The sequence below is a fragment of the Crocodylus porosus genome, unplaced genomic scaffold (genome assembly GCF_001723895.1).
Source record: "Crocodylus porosus isolate Cpor-Errol unplaced genomic scaffold, CroPor_comp1, whole genome shotgun sequence".
NCBI classification, from domain to species: domain Eukaryota; kingdom Metazoa; phylum Chordata; order Crocodylia; family Crocodylidae; genus Crocodylus; species Crocodylus porosus.
Window position 1 is genome coordinate 21,113,716 of NW_017728943.1, and position 17,919 is coordinate 21,131,634.

Consider the following 17,919-nt stretch of genomic DNA (forward strand, 5'->3'; position numbering starts at 1 on the left):
TGTTGATGTCACTGTCACTTCTGCTGCTGATCCTGTTGTAGTCCTTCTCGCTGTCTTCAGGTCCAATTGCATCTCTGTCCTCTTCATTCTCTTTATCCACTTCCTCTCCTGGGGGGTCTTTGAACAACCTGTGCCAGGTATTGCTTTTCCAGATAGAGTTGGCTACGTCTTCTCCAGCCTCACCCACCGATTTCCAGTGGTAGGACTGAAGTTTGCTCAGAAACATTTTAACACAGTCTGTTTCTTTGAGTTCAGCGTGCCTGTATACCAGGAGGTTCCTGCATTGCCACAGGGCGCTCCTGACACAGGACACAAATTGGTCAAAACGCGTTGTCTGGGACCCCTTCTGCTCAGTGAGGTGTCCATACATCACCACCTCCCTTGTCATCAGCCTGACTCCTGTCACTCTTTCAAGGAGCTGGCTTACCTTTTCCCACACACTTTTGGCATATGGGCAGTGCCCTAGGATGTGGTCAATGGTTTCTGCTTCTTCTTAGCAAGTTTCCCTGGGGCAATTGGGTCGAATCCCTTGTCCCTCCCTGTACCTCCACACCCTCACTGGGAGTACTTAGTGTGCTATCAATGAACTCAAGTCCCTGTGGTCCTTGCAGAGGTCCTTGTGGATTGGCAGTCCTGGCTCCAGATGGCTTAGCAGTCCTCATCGGGGAGCAACTCCATGGTTGATAACCTGTCTCTGTCTCTGACTGCCCTCTGTATCTTTTTGTGGTTGGACATAGTCACCAGGCTTTCCTTCTGTAACTGATACTCACTCCAGAACTCATTCAGGACCCTGTAAAACCAAGGCTGCTCCATGGTCCACTGTCTCCCTACTGCTACAGGCAGCACAGGGGGTAAATCTAGGGTGTCACATGGAGCGCCTTGGGCCAGTGATCCATAGCCAAACTGTATGGTTTCATGGGCCAGATCCAGCCTGCAGACTGTATGTTTGACACCCATGATTTAACATGAAAGCTGAGCATGTCAAGTAATCATCTGACTCCCCCAAGCTGGAGCTTAAACATATGTAATCCTGCTTATGTTCTGCCCATGTGACTGGCTCTGTTCTATAATGGTAGCTTGTGTGTTTTTCATCCACATACCCTCATTAGTATGCAGGTTTGGGGGGACTACAAATCATAGAGTCATAGAGAAGTCGGGCTGGAAGGGACTTCCAAAGGCCATCTAGTCTAACCCCCTGCCCAAGGCAGGATCATCCCCATCCAAACCATCCCATATATACAACCATAATCTGAACCCTACATAAGACTACCCTCAACCCTGACACAACACAGACCTAGCACCCTCACCTGCCATGGGTAAAGCAGAGAAACCACAGCAGCCAATGTCATGCTTCTATAAAATGTCAATATATGCTCAAGAGGTCCTGGATAGAGGGCCACACCCCCTGCTACAGAGGAAGGCAAAATGTCCCGTCCCACAGTCTATACTGTGTTTCATAGATTTCATAGACATTTGGGCTGGAATGGGACCCTGGAGGATCACCGAGTCCAGCCCCCTGCCCCAGGGACAGGAAGTCAGCAGGGATCATAGGATCCCAGCAAGATAAGCATCCAAATGTGTCTTGAAGGCGTTCAAAGTGGGTGCTTGAACCACTTCTGGTGGCAGTCGATTCCAAAACTTGGGGTCTCGGACAGTGAAGAAGTTCTTTTTTATCTCCAGCCTGAATCGGTTGCGGCGGAGTTTGTGACTGTTGGATCTTGTCATCCTTTGGGGCACTCTGGTGAACAGACGTTCCCCCAGATCCTGATGAGTACCCCGATACATTTATAGGTGGCCACCAGATCACCCCTGAGCCTGCCCTTTTCCAGGCTGAAGAGCCCCATGGTTCTCTGCCTGTCATCGTAAGATCTGTTTTCCTGACCTCTGATCACGCGCGTGGCTCTCCTCTGCATACTCGCAAGCTTCTCCACATCCTTTTTGAATTGTGGAGCCCAAAACTGGATGCAGTACTCCAGCTGTGGCCTCACCAAGGCCGAGTACAAGGGGAGAATGACATCCCGGGATTTACTCGAGAAGCATCTATGGATGCAAGCCAGCATTTTGGTCGCTTTACTAGCCGCAGCATCGCATTGGAGGCTCATGTTCATCTTGTGGTCAATCATGATCCCCAAGTCCCTTTCATCCATAGTGCTAACCAGCGTAGCACTGCCAAGCCTATAAGGATGCTGCAGGTTTTTCTTCCCAAGGTGGAGAACCTTGCATTTTTCAGTGTTGAACACCATCAGGTTCCCATCCGCCCATTTCCTGAGCCTGTCAAGATCTGCCTGGATCACTCTCCTGCCCTCAGGTGTGAATGCTTTACCCCAGAGTTTGGTATCATCAGCAAACTTGGCCAGTCCACTTCTGACACCAAAGTCCACATCATTGATGAAAATGTTAAATAGGCCCTAGGACAGAGCCTTGAGGGACCTCACTGATCACAGCATGTCAAGACGATTGGCTCCCGTCAGTCACTGCCCTCTGGGTCCTACCGCGAAGCCAATTCCCCAGCCAGCAGATTGTGGTGAGGTCAAGGCTGCAGTTAGCCAGTTTAGCCAAGAGGTGATCGTGGGATACCAGATAGAAGGTTTTTTTGAAGTCAAGCTATCACCTGGACAAGTGGGAAGAGATCAATGTTGTATAAGTAACCTGGTCATAAAAGGAAATGAGATTGGTCAGGCAAGACCTACCCGCAACAAACCCATGCTAGGTATCCCTCAGGATATTGCCCTTTGATAGTCTTTTCCAGGATCCTCCCAGGATAGAGGTCAGGCTGATGCCCTGTAGTTAGCCAGATCTACTTTCCTCCTTTTCTTGAAGATAGGCACAACATTGGCCCACTTCCAATCTTCGGGTACTTCACCAGAGCGCCAAGACCTCTTGAAGATCTGTGCCAGGGGCTGAGCTATGATGCTCGCCAGCTTCCTGAGTACCCTTGGGTTTAACCCATCAGGGCCGGCTGACTTGAAGGTATCCAGCCTGTCAAGGTGTTCCTTCACAAGGTCAGCTTCGATAGAGGGCAAGGAATTCTCCCTCACCTGGGCCTCCCTGACCCATAGTGGGTAGGGCTGTCCCATGGGACTGGTGAAAAACTGATGCAAAGAACCCATTTAGCAAGTTCACTTTTTCCTGGGCATCAGTTGCCCCATCTGGTTTAGCAGGAGTCCAATGTTGCCCTTGCTTTTCCTCCGGCTCCCCACATATCTAAAAAAGGACTTTTTATTTTCCTTGATATTTGTAGCTAACTGGAGTTCCATCGCAGCCTTGGCTTTCCTGATTTGCTCCCTGCAGGACTGGACCAGAGCAGAGTATTCGCATGTTGTTCTCAAAAGACCAAGGAGTTAAACTTATAGAACAGTAACGTTTGTTTATTTAGAGAACCATCTTAGCCTGCATCTCTGCTGTTCCCTTTGGTTCCTGCAAATGTACTAACTTATACTTTTAAAGGTATCTTCATGTCTTCCTCCAGTACTAACTTTGGCAGTTTAGTTCAACCCATAGTTAAAGCACATTTTAGCAGGTCTCTATTAGTCTTTGTGTTGGCTTTATAGCTGTAAGTGGTCTTCTCAGATTCTCTGCATTCTCAATCTGTGTTGGTTCAGTTGTTGTTTGGTTTCCTTGTTCAGTTGCCTGTATTTGTGTGTCATTTTTAATCTTCTCTGTCATTTCTTGTTGCTTTATTGCTATCTCTGTTTCCTTCAGTGAATCTCATGAACATAGGATCCTAGAAAGTGAGGGCTGGACCTCAGGAGATCATCTATTCCAACTCCCTGCTCAAATCAGGACCAGCCCCAACTAGATCATCCCAGCCAAAGCTTTATCTGGCTGGGTTTTGAAAACTCCCAAAGATGGAGCTTCCACCACCTCTTCGGGTAACCTGTTTCATTGTTTTACTACTCTCCTAGTGAAAAAATTCTTCCTAATATCTAACCTAAACTTCGCTTGCTGCTCCTTGTTCTTTCAACTGCCACCACTGAGAATACCTTACTCCATCCTCTTTCAAACCCACCTTCAAGTAGTTGAAGACTGCTATTAAGTCTTCTCAATCTCTTCTTCTCTAAACTAAATGAGCTGTGTTCACGCAGTCTTTCCTCATGACTCATGTCTCCCAGCCTCCTTGCCATTTTTGTTGCCCTCTCTTGGACTTTCTCCAATTTGTCCACATCCTTTTTATATGGGGGGGGGGAGGGAATGTGGGAGGGGGGACAAAACTGAACACAGTACTCCAGATGTGGCCTCACCAGTGCTGAATAGAGGGGAATAATTACTTCCCTTGACGTACTGGCAACATACCTACCAATGCAGCCCAGTATGCCATTAGCCTTCTTAGCAACAAGAGCACATTGCTGGCTCATATTCATCTGATTGTCCACTGTAACCCCCAGGTCCTGTTTTGCAAAGTTGCTGCCCAGCCAGTCAGCCCCCACCCTGTACTGGTGCATGGGATTTTTCCATCCTAAGTACAGAACTTGGCACTTGTCATTGTTGAACCTCATAAGATTCCTTTGTCTCAATCCTCCAGTGTGTCTAGGTTCAGCTTGTTCTGTTTTTTCTTCCAGCTTCTGCAGCCTGGGATTTGTTATTTCAGTTGCTTGGCACATTCTAACTACCTTTTCCAAATTAAGCTCAGGATCCTCTAGCAATCTTTTCCTGACCTATCCCTTATACCTAATACTATTTGATTTCTGATCATGGACTGTTTTAGACCTCCAAAGTTGCATGTCTGTCTCAGAAGTCTGAGATCTTTGACAAACTCCTCTATCATCTCACATTCTTTCTACTGTTTCATGTGGAAATTGTACCATTCATAGGTTTCATTTGTTTAGATATACAATATTCCTCAAACTTTTTATTACTGTGTCACAGCTTTTCTGTTCTGCTTCTGACAGTTGTAGGCTATTACAAAGAGACAGAGAGCTTCTAGGCCTGCTATATTTAAAAAATAGCTACCTTGAATGGATCTTCCTTCTCTGTAGCTCCATTGGCCATCGTATATGGAGCTCTGCTTAAATTCTTCCAGTTCTCTGCTGCACTGCTGGACAGCTTTAACTCCTCTGGAATTCTGAGAGGCTCCATTTTTATTGCTTATATTCTACTCTTGGTACCAGTATTGTTCTCAAAAGACCAAGGAGTTAAACGTATAGAACAATAAAGTTTGTTTATTCAGACAGCCCTCTTAGCCTGCTTCTCTGCTGTTCCATGCAGTTTCTTTCTACTGCTCTGAGGCAAAGGTACATATATATTACACTCTTAAATTTCTCCACAAACATACCAATCTGACCATAGGGTACAATTCCTTCCTGATCCCAAATATGATGATTGATCTGACCCTGAGTGGAGGGGAAGGACCTTTGAGTCAGGAACGTCCACCTTTGCTCCTAGTTGGAGAATTGGCACACCCCAATTGAAGTCCCCAGCCCTCACTTTAGCCAACGTCCAAGGCCTCTAGGGAGGCTTAAAAACCCTCTGACATGTATAGCAGAAAAAGTGGAGATGGGCAGGAGCAACCAGCAAAGCCCAAAAGCATAGGAAATATCCATGGTAGAAAATAGGCATAGCTACGCCTAGATCATCCCTGACCAATGGCTGTCCAACTTCTTCTTGAACACCTCCAGTGATGGAGTCCACAACTTCCCTAGGCATCTATTCTACTGCCTCCCTAGTCTCACAGTGAAGAAGTATTTCTGGATATCCAATCTAAATGTACTTTGCTTCAACTTCAAGCCATTGGTCTACAACCTGATCTTTGCAGCAAGAGAGAAAATATGCTTTCCCTCTTCTTTATGGCAGCCCTTCAAGTATTTGCCTGTTTTCACTGATTGTGGTTGGGTGTGAAGAGTATGAAGGGTGTGAAGAGTGTGAAGGGTGTGAAGGTTCCAGATAGGGATTACTCTGTGGATAGCCTTGTGGGTCATCAGTTCTTTGAAGGAAAGTACATGTTCCGATAGTGGGTTCAGGAACAAATCTGATACTTATTATTACTAAAAATGATGAAAAAGATCCCTGAACCTACTGCTGACATATGTCAGGGTCTAAAGGAGCTGGGGTTGTATTGCAGCCTGAACAAGAGCAGCAGAGGTAGAGACCCCACCAGAGGAATGGCAGAGGAGACCCCTGAAGGTGGCAGCCAGAACAACACTCCATAGCTTCCCACCCTGGCACTGCTCCCTAGTCTCAGAGTAGTAGTAACTGCGTGGGCCTCCCTACCCAGCACTTGTTACTTTGGTTGATGTAGGTCATAGAGTCCCTGGAGCAGAGCAGCAACTTCTGATAGCAGGGAACAACAGGACCTCTGGGGTTTGCAAAGGTGGTAGAATCTCCGGATGGTAACCCTGGGTGAGACCTCCTTACCAGTTGACTAGGCTAGGGGGTAGCTCTCTGGCTTGGTTTGCCAGTGATTGTGATCTGCTTTGAGCTAACAGTGAGTGTGATCTGTTTAAGATATAGTTAAGGGTTAATCGTTAAGTTTTTCTTAAGGCATGCGCTTGCTCCTCTTTCCCCTTGTAATAAACTATGTTTTAGTTTAACTTTTGCTTGTGAGTGGGGATGTTTGCACATTAGAACACACAGTTAATGTTTATTTTCTCAGGTTTCTGGCCTGAAATTGAACCTGGCCCTTGTTACTGCCATCAAATGCCTGGCAGAAGGGTTACACATAAACGGGAAATGCATGGGAATCATGATAAAATCCTAAGAGTTAGGAGCTCTGGGAAAAGTCAGTAGCTTCAGCCCTCTCACTGAAGGGGGAAAGTGGAACTACTTCCTTTGCCCCCTGGATTGGGCTGTGTTCTACTACTGTCTCAGCTTGGCTGTCTCATTACTCCCTGCTCACAGCTTCTCCTAGCAGACGGCAGAGATGATAACCTCATTCAACAAGATTTAGCCAGTTTAAAACTTGCGGGAATTTAATACACATAACGGGGAGGCAATGCTGGAGATATTCGAATTAGAATGCAGAGCAGACTCATTTAATCAAGTCTGTTACAACATGTTCTAATTAGAAAGTGAACGTGCAGGTGTATAGGCAACCAAAGTGTCTAACTCCCATACGAATCACAGGCCATGAAGCACCTGAAGATTTGGACCAAAATGACTTTTTAAGTTGGTAAAATGCATTTTATTCCCACTGAGACACTTTGCAGGGAATCTGCCAGCCTACAAGGAGATTTCCAGGCACTTAAGAATAGAGTGGAGTAGAGCTGTAACTCTGCATGTGAAGACAGCTGCTCCCACGGACACAAAAAATACATGACAGCCAGCTGTGATTCCGTTCTTATTCACCCATGGTAAGTTGAGATCACAAAACAGAGCTGTTCAGCCTGGCACTGAAATACCTTTGTAAAAACTAACTTTGACTTGCAGCTCCTGCCTTCCCTGCCCTCTGTTATTCCAGTCTTAACCATACTCACAATTGGCAACAGTTTCCCACAGAGTTAGATGGATTTCACAGGGTGAGGTGCTTTGTTAGAACGTCCTGTTGCTGTGAGCTTGTTTTGTATGGTGGCCTCTGGGTGCCAGTCCCGTATGTAATTACCAGTTTCTCTCCCAGCAGTGTTCTTTAGGTGTAAAGTTCCTCACCAGAAATGACTTCTGATTGCAAACTTCCCTGTAAAAAGGACCCTGTCTCTGCAAGCACCTCTGAAAATGGTGTCCTGTGCCTTGCATTGTTCCTCACTGGTGGGTGGGTGATCACCTCCTTCCAAATGATGGCCTGTTGCCACAATTTTCCCATGGCTTCAGGCTCCCTGCCTAGCATACTCTAGATCTGCGTGAACTTTTCCTTTGTGGTTTGATAAAGTAACTTTAAAGAAAACTTACTGAGACAATGTAGTCATTTTAGAGTTATTTGAAAATCAGGAAATTCTAAGCATAAAGCTCATGTCCAAAAGTACAAGAATATTGGACATGGGACTTTGTCCTTTTTTACCTGTAAGTCCTGAAAAGATTTGCATTTTAAATGTTTTCTGTTCCCAGTTTCTTTTCACATTCATAACTTCGGCCTTGTCTATCCTGTTTCTCAAGGAAGATGCTATGAACAAAGAGCAAGGCCTAATCAACTAAGGAAGGGAAACAGGGTATTTGCAGGTTTTAAACATTTTTCTTTGGCTTTGTTAAAATCTATTTAACTCAAATACAATGGTAAACCCCCCCCCCCACTTTTTTAAAGTTTTCAAATCCTACCTCTTCATTGAAGAACCTGCTGATTCACAACTCAGAGGTTTCTGATGAGTCCTTCAGCAAAACACAGAGGAGAAAACCTGAAATTTTTAATAGTTTGATATTTTTAAAGTAAAAGAAGAGACAGTTTTTAAGACTACAATTTCTGGCCTTTTTCCCATACCTAGAAAAAATGCCAAAAAAAGAAGCAAGAAGGGAAGCAATGATCCTATATCTATTACCCTTGTAGGAGTTCTTAAAAGCAACCCCCAATTGTGTTTGGATGTAGGAAAATTCACAGTTAAGCATCTCTTTAACAGCTAATGATGTTACTCATTTGCTGCAAAGAGGGTTCTGTTACCACAGTTGTTCTGTTCAGATGTAGACACTGCACAACCCCTACCAAAAACTCTTAGTTTTTGATCTGACAGTCAGTACCACAGTTCTAGCAAAGGAACAGCAGAGGGCAGCAGAACCTGTGTTAACAAAACCAATTGGCCCTGCCAGTCTCTTTTTATTTTAACTGTCTCTTCCCTCCCTCTCCTCTGGGTCTCCCCCCACCTTGCTATCTGAGTTAAGAGTTTCGATTTGGTTACAGCTCTCAAGGTCTGGCTAGAACATTTGGAGGGAGAGAGCGGGAGAGACACACACATCAGACAATGTGAGTGCTGGCAATTTAGGAAGGGCTGGGCTGGCATCTTGGTGAGGAAGAGGTCTAAAGGGTTAGATTTCTGGGGAAGGAAGGAGATAAATGCACATCATCCCATTACTGTTCTGAATGCTCATGTTAGGAATGGCCCTACAGTGTAGAGCAGTGAGGCTGTCAGAGGAGTGCTGGGGCCCCCACTCCCATAGTAACTCAGAGTGCTAAGAGGGTTGGAGGCAACAAAGAATCTGCCCAAGTTCTTGGACCCAGCTGAGGGTCCAGTAGGGAGGAGAGGGTGCTGTCTGGAGCTCATGCGGGGGTGTTGCAAGTCTCCTTCGTTTGTAGCTGAGAGACCTAGATGTGATAGAATAAGCGGAGCTAAACTGGGGGCTCTGTGGAATTGCTCTCCTACGGCTAAACTGAGGTCACAACCTTTGGACCCTGGAGAGCTGTGCTGGGTGAGCTCTTAGAGTGACAACATACAAAAACAACCTGTTGGCCTAGAGTCAAGAGGAGGAGCAACCATGCAAGCCATTATGGCCAAAATTCTTGCACCCTCCCTCACCCCACCCTCAGTTCCAAGAGACCCGGTTCCAAGTCGTCTCCCTAGAAATTGGTTCCTGGCCTGATCCATTTTCTTGGCTTGGTGGATATCACCCAGCTGTTTCCTGATTCACCCGCCTGTATCTCTGATGTTTCATAGGTCTCCTTGGTTCTTAGTGATCAGGGACCAGCATCTGGTGTCTTGTGCCTAGAGCCAGCTCAGCCATGGGGCCATTAGGGGGCTCCTCAGCCTCCTGTGAAGTCAACTCCAGTTGTGAATAACCCAGCTGCATGGCTAGTCCACAACTTGCCTTCCCATGTATGCTGTGTTTACAGGTTTTTCCCATTTCTACTGTGGGAGTCCCTCCTCTTTGGAGTGATCAGTTCCAGTCAAACCCCCAAAAAGCTGTATGGGGAGATCACATCTCCCAGTTATCCCAAGCCATACCCCAACAACAACAGCAGCAGCTGGGACATCGTAGTACCAAAGGGCTTTGTGGTGAAGCTGACCTTCTGGCAGTTTGACCTGGAGCCATCTGAGTCCTGCTTCTATGACTACGTCAAGGTAAGACCTGGGGTGTGGTGTGAGTGGGGAGAAGAAACTAGCGACCTCCAGGTGCAATGAGATGCCCCTTTGCCTGTCTAACAGAGGAAACAGAGGGAGTTAAAAGGATGGTGATACAAGGAGCAGAGACTAACCACATAGTGGCAGCACACAGAGTGGATTGAACCTCACAAATTCTAATGATTTCCCTTTCCCATCATTCCTCTGGGTAGATCACTGCAGACAAGAAGGATTTGGGCCGGTACTGTGGCCAGCCAGGCTCAGCCAAGGGCAACCACCCAGGAACCAGGGAATTTGTGTCCAAGGGAAACCAGATGAGGCTGAAGTTCCAGTCTGACTTTTCCAATGAAGAGAATGGCACCCTCATCCCTTACAAAGGATTCTTGGCCTATTACCAAGCAGTAGGTGAGTAGGAGATAGCCACACAATAAAAAGGGAGCACATAGGGCTGGTACCATCTGTCCCCTGATGGAAGAATAAAGAGGGGCCTAGTCCCAGTCTACAACAGTTTGAGGTACTGGACAGGATCCAGACTCAGAGTCCTGTGAATCTAGAGCCTTTGGTGTTTATACAGAGCTGTTTTGCTTTTATGCCTGCACCTGCTCTCTCCTTAGATCTGGATGAATGCACCCATGGTAATGCCCTTGAGGAAGAAGAGGGTCCTCAGTGCCAGCACACCTGCCACAACTACATTGGTGGCTACTTCTGCTCCTGCCGTCCTGGTTACAAGCTCCAGAATGATCAGCACTCCTGCAAAGGTGAATGAAAAAGGGGGAGATCAATGCAGAGAGAGAAAGGGCTGAGAGCAGGAGCCTGCTGGTGAGGATGAGAGAGGGAGGAGTGACTTAAGAGGCAACAAGGGAAGAGGACACATATTGTCTCCATGGGTGCACACTGAAGCCCTGGCTCTTTTCCCCTTTCCCCAGTGGACTGCAGCAATGAGCTGTTCACAGAGGCATCAGGATACCTATCAAGCCCTGAGTACCCTGAGCCATATCCCACAGAGCTGCAGTGCAAATACAGCATCCGCCTGGACAAAGGTCTGAGCATCACCCTCAAGTTCTTGGAGCCCTTTGATATTGATGAACACCAGAAGGTCCATTGTCCCTACGACCAGCTCAAGGTACTAGAAATTGGCAAATGTATCTTTCCAGCTCTGCTGGCACACTGGAGCAGCCATGTGGCCAGGACCACTGGGAGGAAGATTTAAAGATTAGCAAAGGAGGAATGACCCAGGCTCTGGGGCAGAACTGTTTCCCTCAGTCCATTTGCTAGGACCTCTCATTTCCACTACCCTGAACACTGGGGATTCAGGGCCTTCCTGGACCAGTGCTGGTCTCCTTTGCTTTTTTTCACAGAAATCATAGAAAACATAGAGAAGCAGGGCTGGAAGAGACCTGTTCAGGTCATCTAGTCTAATTCCCTGCCTGAGGCAGGATCATATCCATGCCATCCTATATATATCTATAATCTAACTCTTAATAAAACTACCTTCAACCCTGAGACAACACAAGACTTAACACACTAACCTGCAAGGAGACAAGGGCACCAATATCCTGCTTTTGTAAAAGATTGTTAATACATGCTCAAGAGATCCTAGGTAGAGGGCCACATCCCCCACTACGGAGGAAGGCAAAACCCCCCACAGTTCACACCAACTTTTCACCTCCTCTTACCTGCCAGTGTTCTTGCCTCTTCCCTAGATTCATAATTAGATGGGATTGTAGGTCTGAACCCAAGATGGGAGAAGCAGGTAAACCTGGTTGGACAAGCCAACTGGTCTGATCTGATAGTGGACATAAGGCTGGGTGGGTCAGAAAGCCAATTCTTTATTCACTCCTTCTCCCCTCCCCAACCCTGCAGCTGCGGAGGAAAGTACCGGGCCCCTGCACAGCTCAGGCAGGCAGGCAGACTCCAGGGAGAAAAGAAAAAAAAGATCAGGCTTTTTTTTTCTTCTTCAGTGGAGCCTGCTTGCATGGTCTGCTACCGGACTGCCTGTACAGGCTGCCTGCATAACCTCTGAGCTGCACAGGGCTCAGTGCTTCCCTCCGCGGCTGTTGCACTTTGTTAGGTAGCAAACTAAAACACCTCAGAGGTGTTTTATTTTGCTATGTCCCAACATCATTTAACGAGTAATACGCTGCCAACAATGTAAACAGCAACACCATTAAAGCAATGCAAAATTGCATTTAAGCCACTTTAAAGGCCAATTTGTGGTGTGTACAGAGGCCCTATAAGATCAAGGGATGGAGCAAACAGATCATTGGTCTGGCCTGACTCAGGGAAGGAAGTGGAAACACTGTGGTGGAGGAGTATGTTGGTCTGATTCTGGCCCCTGTAAATCATCTGTTCTTTCTCAGGTCCAAGCAGGAGGGAGAGTGCTTAATGAGTTCTGTGGCAAGGTGTCACCTGGCATCATTGACACGAACAGCAATGAAGTGGACATTTTATTCTTCACGGATGAGTCGGGGTTCAGTCGTGGCTGGAAGATCCACTATAGCTCAGAAAGTAAGGTGTGCCTTGCCCTGAGCTTGCTTCAGGCCTCTGCAGGCTTTTTGCTAACATCCACCCCATTTCTCCACAGGAATCCGGTGCCCCCAGCCTGTACCACAGGATAACTTCACAGTCATCAAAAATCTGCAGCCCGTCTACCAATTTCGCGATTATTTCGTTGTTAGCTGCCAGACAGGCTACAGACTTATGGAGGTAAGACCCTTTTCTCCACTCCTCCTGATCTGTTCTCCACTCTTCTCCTGTCTCTCTTTTTTCTGTTGACCTCACCACACTTCCAGGTATTTCTGTTCTCTTAACTCGTCCCCCTCCACGCCTGTCACTCCCATCCTTTCCCGTAAAACCAGGCCTTGTCAGGAGATTGGACAACACAGGTCTGAAGAAAAATTGGGAAGCAGTGATTTCCTTCTGGAAGGCTATGAAAAGCCTCAGCTCTGAGCTCAGGAATCTGCCTAAAGGTAGAAGGAGTTACTTACTCCTCTCCTGTACCATTCCTGGGATTGGGTGTATCTATGGCAGACCTGTGAGGAGAATCCAGTTCATGGTTTTGGAGGAAATCAGAAGGAAAGTTGAACTGTAATGAACAAGAAGCATCTCCCCTTTGATTTGGAGTTGGGAATAGAGATACAAGATTATATGGGGCCCTTAGTTCTACTTTATTTTTCATGCAGGGTGGCCAGAAGCTGGCATCCTTCACTGCTGTCTGCCAGGATGATGGGACATGGCATCGACCCATGCCACAGTGTAAAAGTAAGTCAACAACCTGAATTATCTTCTCCAGAAGGGCAAGTTGAGGGTTCATCCACTTGGTCTAATTTAGTCCTTGTCCTTTCTGCTGAGCTTCATAGATGGAAGCTCATTCTCATTAGTCTGACAGTATCATAAGTACCATGAAAATGTCTGTTCCCCCTCACACTGTAAGACCTCTGTAAGTGATGGATATCAGGGTATAATGCAGCCAACATGCTTCTTACTAAAATTTATTTAGTAAAAAATAGTCTTTTCCCCTAACAAGAGAAATTTTGGGCCAAAAAATAAACTGTTTCTAAATGAAGCATTCCCCTTCCCTCCCTTGCACCTTGGACTCTGTGAGTCCCCCGTGGGGGGCTCAATATCATTCTGGTGATGAACAAAGTGGCTACATCTGACTCCTTTTCTGGTTCTGTTTTGTAGTTGTGAACTGTGGTGACCCCAAACTTCTAAACAATGGGTATTTCAATTATGTCAGCAAACCTGGGAACAACGAATACCAATCAGCAATCACATACCACTGCAACAAGCCTTATTACCAGCTGGTCACCAAAGGCAGAAGTGGTGAGTTCTGACTGGAAAATCCCATCAGATCCCATATTACCTTAATTTCTCAGATCCAGGTCAGCATCAACTCCTATCCATTTACTGGGGCTCCAAGTCGTAGCACTATATTCTAACTGATGATGTTCTGAGCTGTTCCTCTGATGAAACAAGTCCCCAGACTCTCAATACTGAAGAATGTTTCCTGGGTTCTTCTTTTGTGGCTTTCTCCAAGCCCATTCTCACTCCCCAAGCAACTTCTCTCCTCTCAGGCACTTTGAGGTTTCACATATTTCATTTCCATGTGATTCCTTCATGCCAGGTGAGCCTAGTTGTTTGAACCTCTTCCCGCCATCCATATGGAATCAAGGGATCATGGTTCTTGAACAAGAGAATTTCATCATATAAACTAACATTATAGACCTGGATCCCAAAGTACCATTTTAAATTGGCTGCTTCCAGGGGTGGATCCAGGGGTTGTGCAGCAGTACCCTTTGGTTATGCCATGCATGCACAGTGAACTCTCACAGCTCATAGGCACTTCAGCACAGCTCCTGCTGGGAGCTCTGGGAGCTCACTATTGGTCAGTGTGAGCTCTGTGCAGAGTCCCTGCTTTTAAGTAGCTCCAGGGCCTGCTGTTCATCACTCTTCCCCTCCGTTCTTTCCACCTCCTCCCCTCTCCTCCCCCTGCCACCCCTGAATTCAGCAGTAGGGGAAAGAAGGGGAGAGGTTGATGTGCAGCCCCTGTTTTCATTAAGCTCTGAAGGCTTGGCCCTGCCACAGCTCTTTCCATCTTCTCCTTTCCCCACTACTTCAGCAGTGGGGAAGGTGAGGAGAGAGGGGAAAAATGAAGAACAGAAGTCTCTGGACTGCTTTAAAGCAGATGTTCTGGACAGAGCCTGCTCTGGACTGCTCAGAGCTCATGGCACATGAGAAGCTCCCTGGCATCCAAGATTACAGTGAGGGGCTGTGGCCATACCTGCTTCAGATGAGCTCCTTTCACTGTGCATGTGCCTTACCCCTGAAGGGAGGTGGTCACACCCTTGTCACTGAAATCCTGGATCTGTGCATGGCCATTTCCCAAGGTACACCCTGAGTTTGGAACTCGGTTCCGCACTAGATACATCTAGTGACTGAATGATATAAAAGTAAGCATGTGCTACGTAATGGGGAAGATGAATGCTGAGGAACTATTATGTATTAGGTATTGTCCTTAAAGCCCTAATAAGTGAGTGTTAATGACCCCCAGTCAGTTTTCAAAGATAGAATACCATGCAGTTTCTTTATGAAACATGTAGTGGGCACAAAACTTGATAAACAGTACACAGCATAGCAACGAGCATTTAGAATATTATGGATATTCCAAATATTCATGAGAAACTTGTTAAATGAAAGCCACTGCTGCTCCTTATGGAGGCTTCCCTAATTTATTGCTGTTGCCCATATCAATATATAAAGTTTTGATGTAAACATTATGCTGTTTTACTTCAGCACGGACCTATAAACACATACCCCTCAAGTTTTCCTCCAGAGTTGGCATGTCAGTCTTCAGAGTATGATTGTACTATTGCAGTGCATGTCATCTGGATTCATTAGAGCTTAAGCAGAATGGTGGCAGCATCCCAATCCTTTCAAGACACTTTAGAGCCCTATCAGCAAACAGTCTGTGGTACTCCACAGCTAGTAGCATTCCAGGCCATGGGATAATAGTTTCTGGTCTCCTCAGCACCTGATGAAGACATCTATAAAAGGCGTTACTAGGTATTAAATGTCAAGCTAGCTTGCCGCAAGGTAACCTGCCTCTACAGTTGCAGAAGCAGTTATATGAGGCGAACTGCCACACCCCATTTATGGCTGTTTCTGGGCCTGTTGCACTAGCTTACCCTGTCCTGCCCCCTGCACAAGTGCAGACACAAGGTGAAAAGCCATGCCTCCAACCCACTACCTCCTTCCCTTTCTTGGAGCCAAAGTCAAAAGCTGTCATAAACAGCACATATACACTGCCCCCCTGTCCTCATCAGCACATGTTTTTCTCTATTTGAAGCAAAAGTTGCTGTCTTTCTTGAACTAAGAAATTCAGATTTGAGCAAAGTAACTCAGGTGGAGACTTCCCAGAGAGTACAGAGAGGAACCATCCCTCCCTGCCTATGCTGTTCTGTTTCTTGGATTGATGGACTCAGAGCTGAGCACAGCATGCCAGTGGGATGCCTGCCCTGACTGTGGATGACCTCTCCCTGTAGCCCTGGCCTCATTATTTTCTTGCCTCTTCTCACAGATACCTATACCTGCTCTGCCCAGGGTTCCTGGAAGAACGAAGATGGCCATGTGGACATTCCAGCATGTTTACCAGGTCAGTTGGGAAACCACTCTCTTTATCTAGCACTCAGCTATATGCCTTTAGGGTCCCTGCACAGTCAAGATATCAGACAGAGAAAGGGATGAACAAGTAGAAGAGATAATAATGTGGGCACTAGATAGTGATGGAGAATGGGAAAGAGACAGACTGAGAATGAGAGAAAGCAGAAGCAGGGAATGTGATGGTACAAAGAGAAAGACAGATTAAGGAACAGAAACTTACAGTCATTTTGGTTCCTCTCTCTTCCATTTCACAGTGTGTGGGAAACCAGACAATCCTGTCACTTCAATCCAGCGGATCGTTGGTGGCAGCAGGGCAAACCCAGGAAACTTCCCATGGCAGGCAAAAACACGCATCCATGGGCTCGGGGGTGGGGCTTTGCTGGGTGACCGCTGGATCCTGACAGCTGCCCATACCATCTACCCCAAGAACAGAGAACGTGGAATGGAAGCAATTGGGAGAGAGGGCGAGGCTGTACTGACTGGGGATGAGGAGGTGTTCCTTGGACACACAAATGTGACTGAGATCCATAAGCTGGGTAACCGACCTGTCAGCAGAATATTTGTGCACCCAGGCTACAAACCTGGCGACACCCACAATTTTGATGGGGACATTGCACTGCTTGAACTGAAGGAGCCAGTGAAGCTGGGGCCCCATCTGTTGCCCATTTGCCTCCCAGATGTTAAAAACAACACCTTCTACAACACGGGGTACATGGGGTATGTGAGTGGCTTTGGAGTGGAAAAGAATATTCTTCCAGACCATCTGAAATATGTGGCACTACCAGTGGCTAGCCGGACAAAATGTCAACAATGGTTGCAGGATAATAACCGAAAGACCATGGATAAGACCATGGTGTTCTCTGAAAATATGTTCTGTGCTGGCTCACTCTTTGCAAATAAAGACACCTGCCAGGGAGACAGTGGGAGTGTCTTCACTGTGCTGGATCCAGAAAGTGAGCGCTGGATTGCTACTGGTATTGTCTCTTGGGGTATTGACTGTGCTAAAGGCTATGGCTTCTACACCAAGATCCTCAACTACCTAGACTGGATCAAAAAAATAACAGGAGAGAAGACGCTCTGAATGCCAGCAATTGTCTGAAGGCTTAGCAATATCATGTAGGCTTCCTAACACCAGCACATTCTTTGTTGAAACTTTGATGATGCCATTAAATCTTCTCAACACTGCTGTCCCATTGGCTGAAGCCTTGAAGACACCACAAAAATTTCTGAGGCCACCACATCATTGCCTGAATTTTGGTGACATTATCAAAGGTTCATAATTGTGCTCTGCTATTGACTAAAGCCTTGCTGATATTCTAAAGCTTCCAAATATAAGCCTTGATAACATCAGGAAGCCTTGGGTAATCCAACATTCAATCGCCTGAAATTCTGATAATGTCATAAGACTTCTGCAATCTGTTACACTGTTGTTTAAGATGCTTGCAATGTGGCACCCTGTTCTGGATGATGCTGCACTTGCTGTTGAGTGCAGTTTGTATTCATCCCCAGGCACCAATAAGGTTCTATCAACATTAAAATCACTGCTACCAGAACAAGAAGTTTTTATTTAACTGGCTTTTCTCCATTCTCTGTATTTAGTAACTAGTACCCTTTTCCAAGAAGGTTCTCAAAGGAGCTTATAGGCTCAGCCATGAGCTCCAGGGTGACCCTCTGCCAACCTGTTCCCTCCTTCCAGACCATACAAGATTCCCCCCACAAAAAAACAGCCAGATCCAGGATGAGCTCCCATACATGCATCTACCCATCTCCACATACACTTTTTTCTTTCTCCTTTGCAACATCCAAAGACTTTCTTCTTCCAACTCCTCTTTCTGCACAGGTGACC

General features: G+C 46.5%; 1 protein-coding gene across 1 annotated transcript; it reads left to right on the forward strand.

The window, feature by feature from the left end:
• Positions 1-8,447: 8,447 nt before the first annotated feature.
• Positions 8,448-17,644, forward strand: C1R (complement C1r). The gene is made up of 11 exons (XM_019548877.1): positions 8,448-8,818; positions 9,683-9,911; positions 10,124-10,316; positions 10,526-10,669; positions 10,838-11,034; positions 12,272-12,419; positions 12,496-12,617; positions 13,094-13,172; positions 13,596-13,736; positions 15,991-16,065; positions 16,328-17,644. Coding segments are annotated over exons 1-11 (2,157 nt in total). The 5' UTR covers positions 8,448-8,816; the 3' UTR covers positions 17,155-17,644.
• Positions 17,645-17,919: the final 275 nt, after the last annotated feature.

Bases quoted from the DNA above. Each gene is read 5' to 3' on its own strand.
- C1R (XM_019548877.1), top strand. The intron at 10,670-10,837 runs GTGAATGAAAAA...CCCTTTCCCCAG, and splicing joins TGATCAGCACTCCTGCAAAG to TGGACTGCAGCAATGAGCTG. The intron at 11,035-12,271 runs GTACTAGAAATT...GTTCTTTCTCAG, and splicing joins GTCCCTACGACCAGCTCAAG to GTCCAAGCAGGAGGGAGAGT.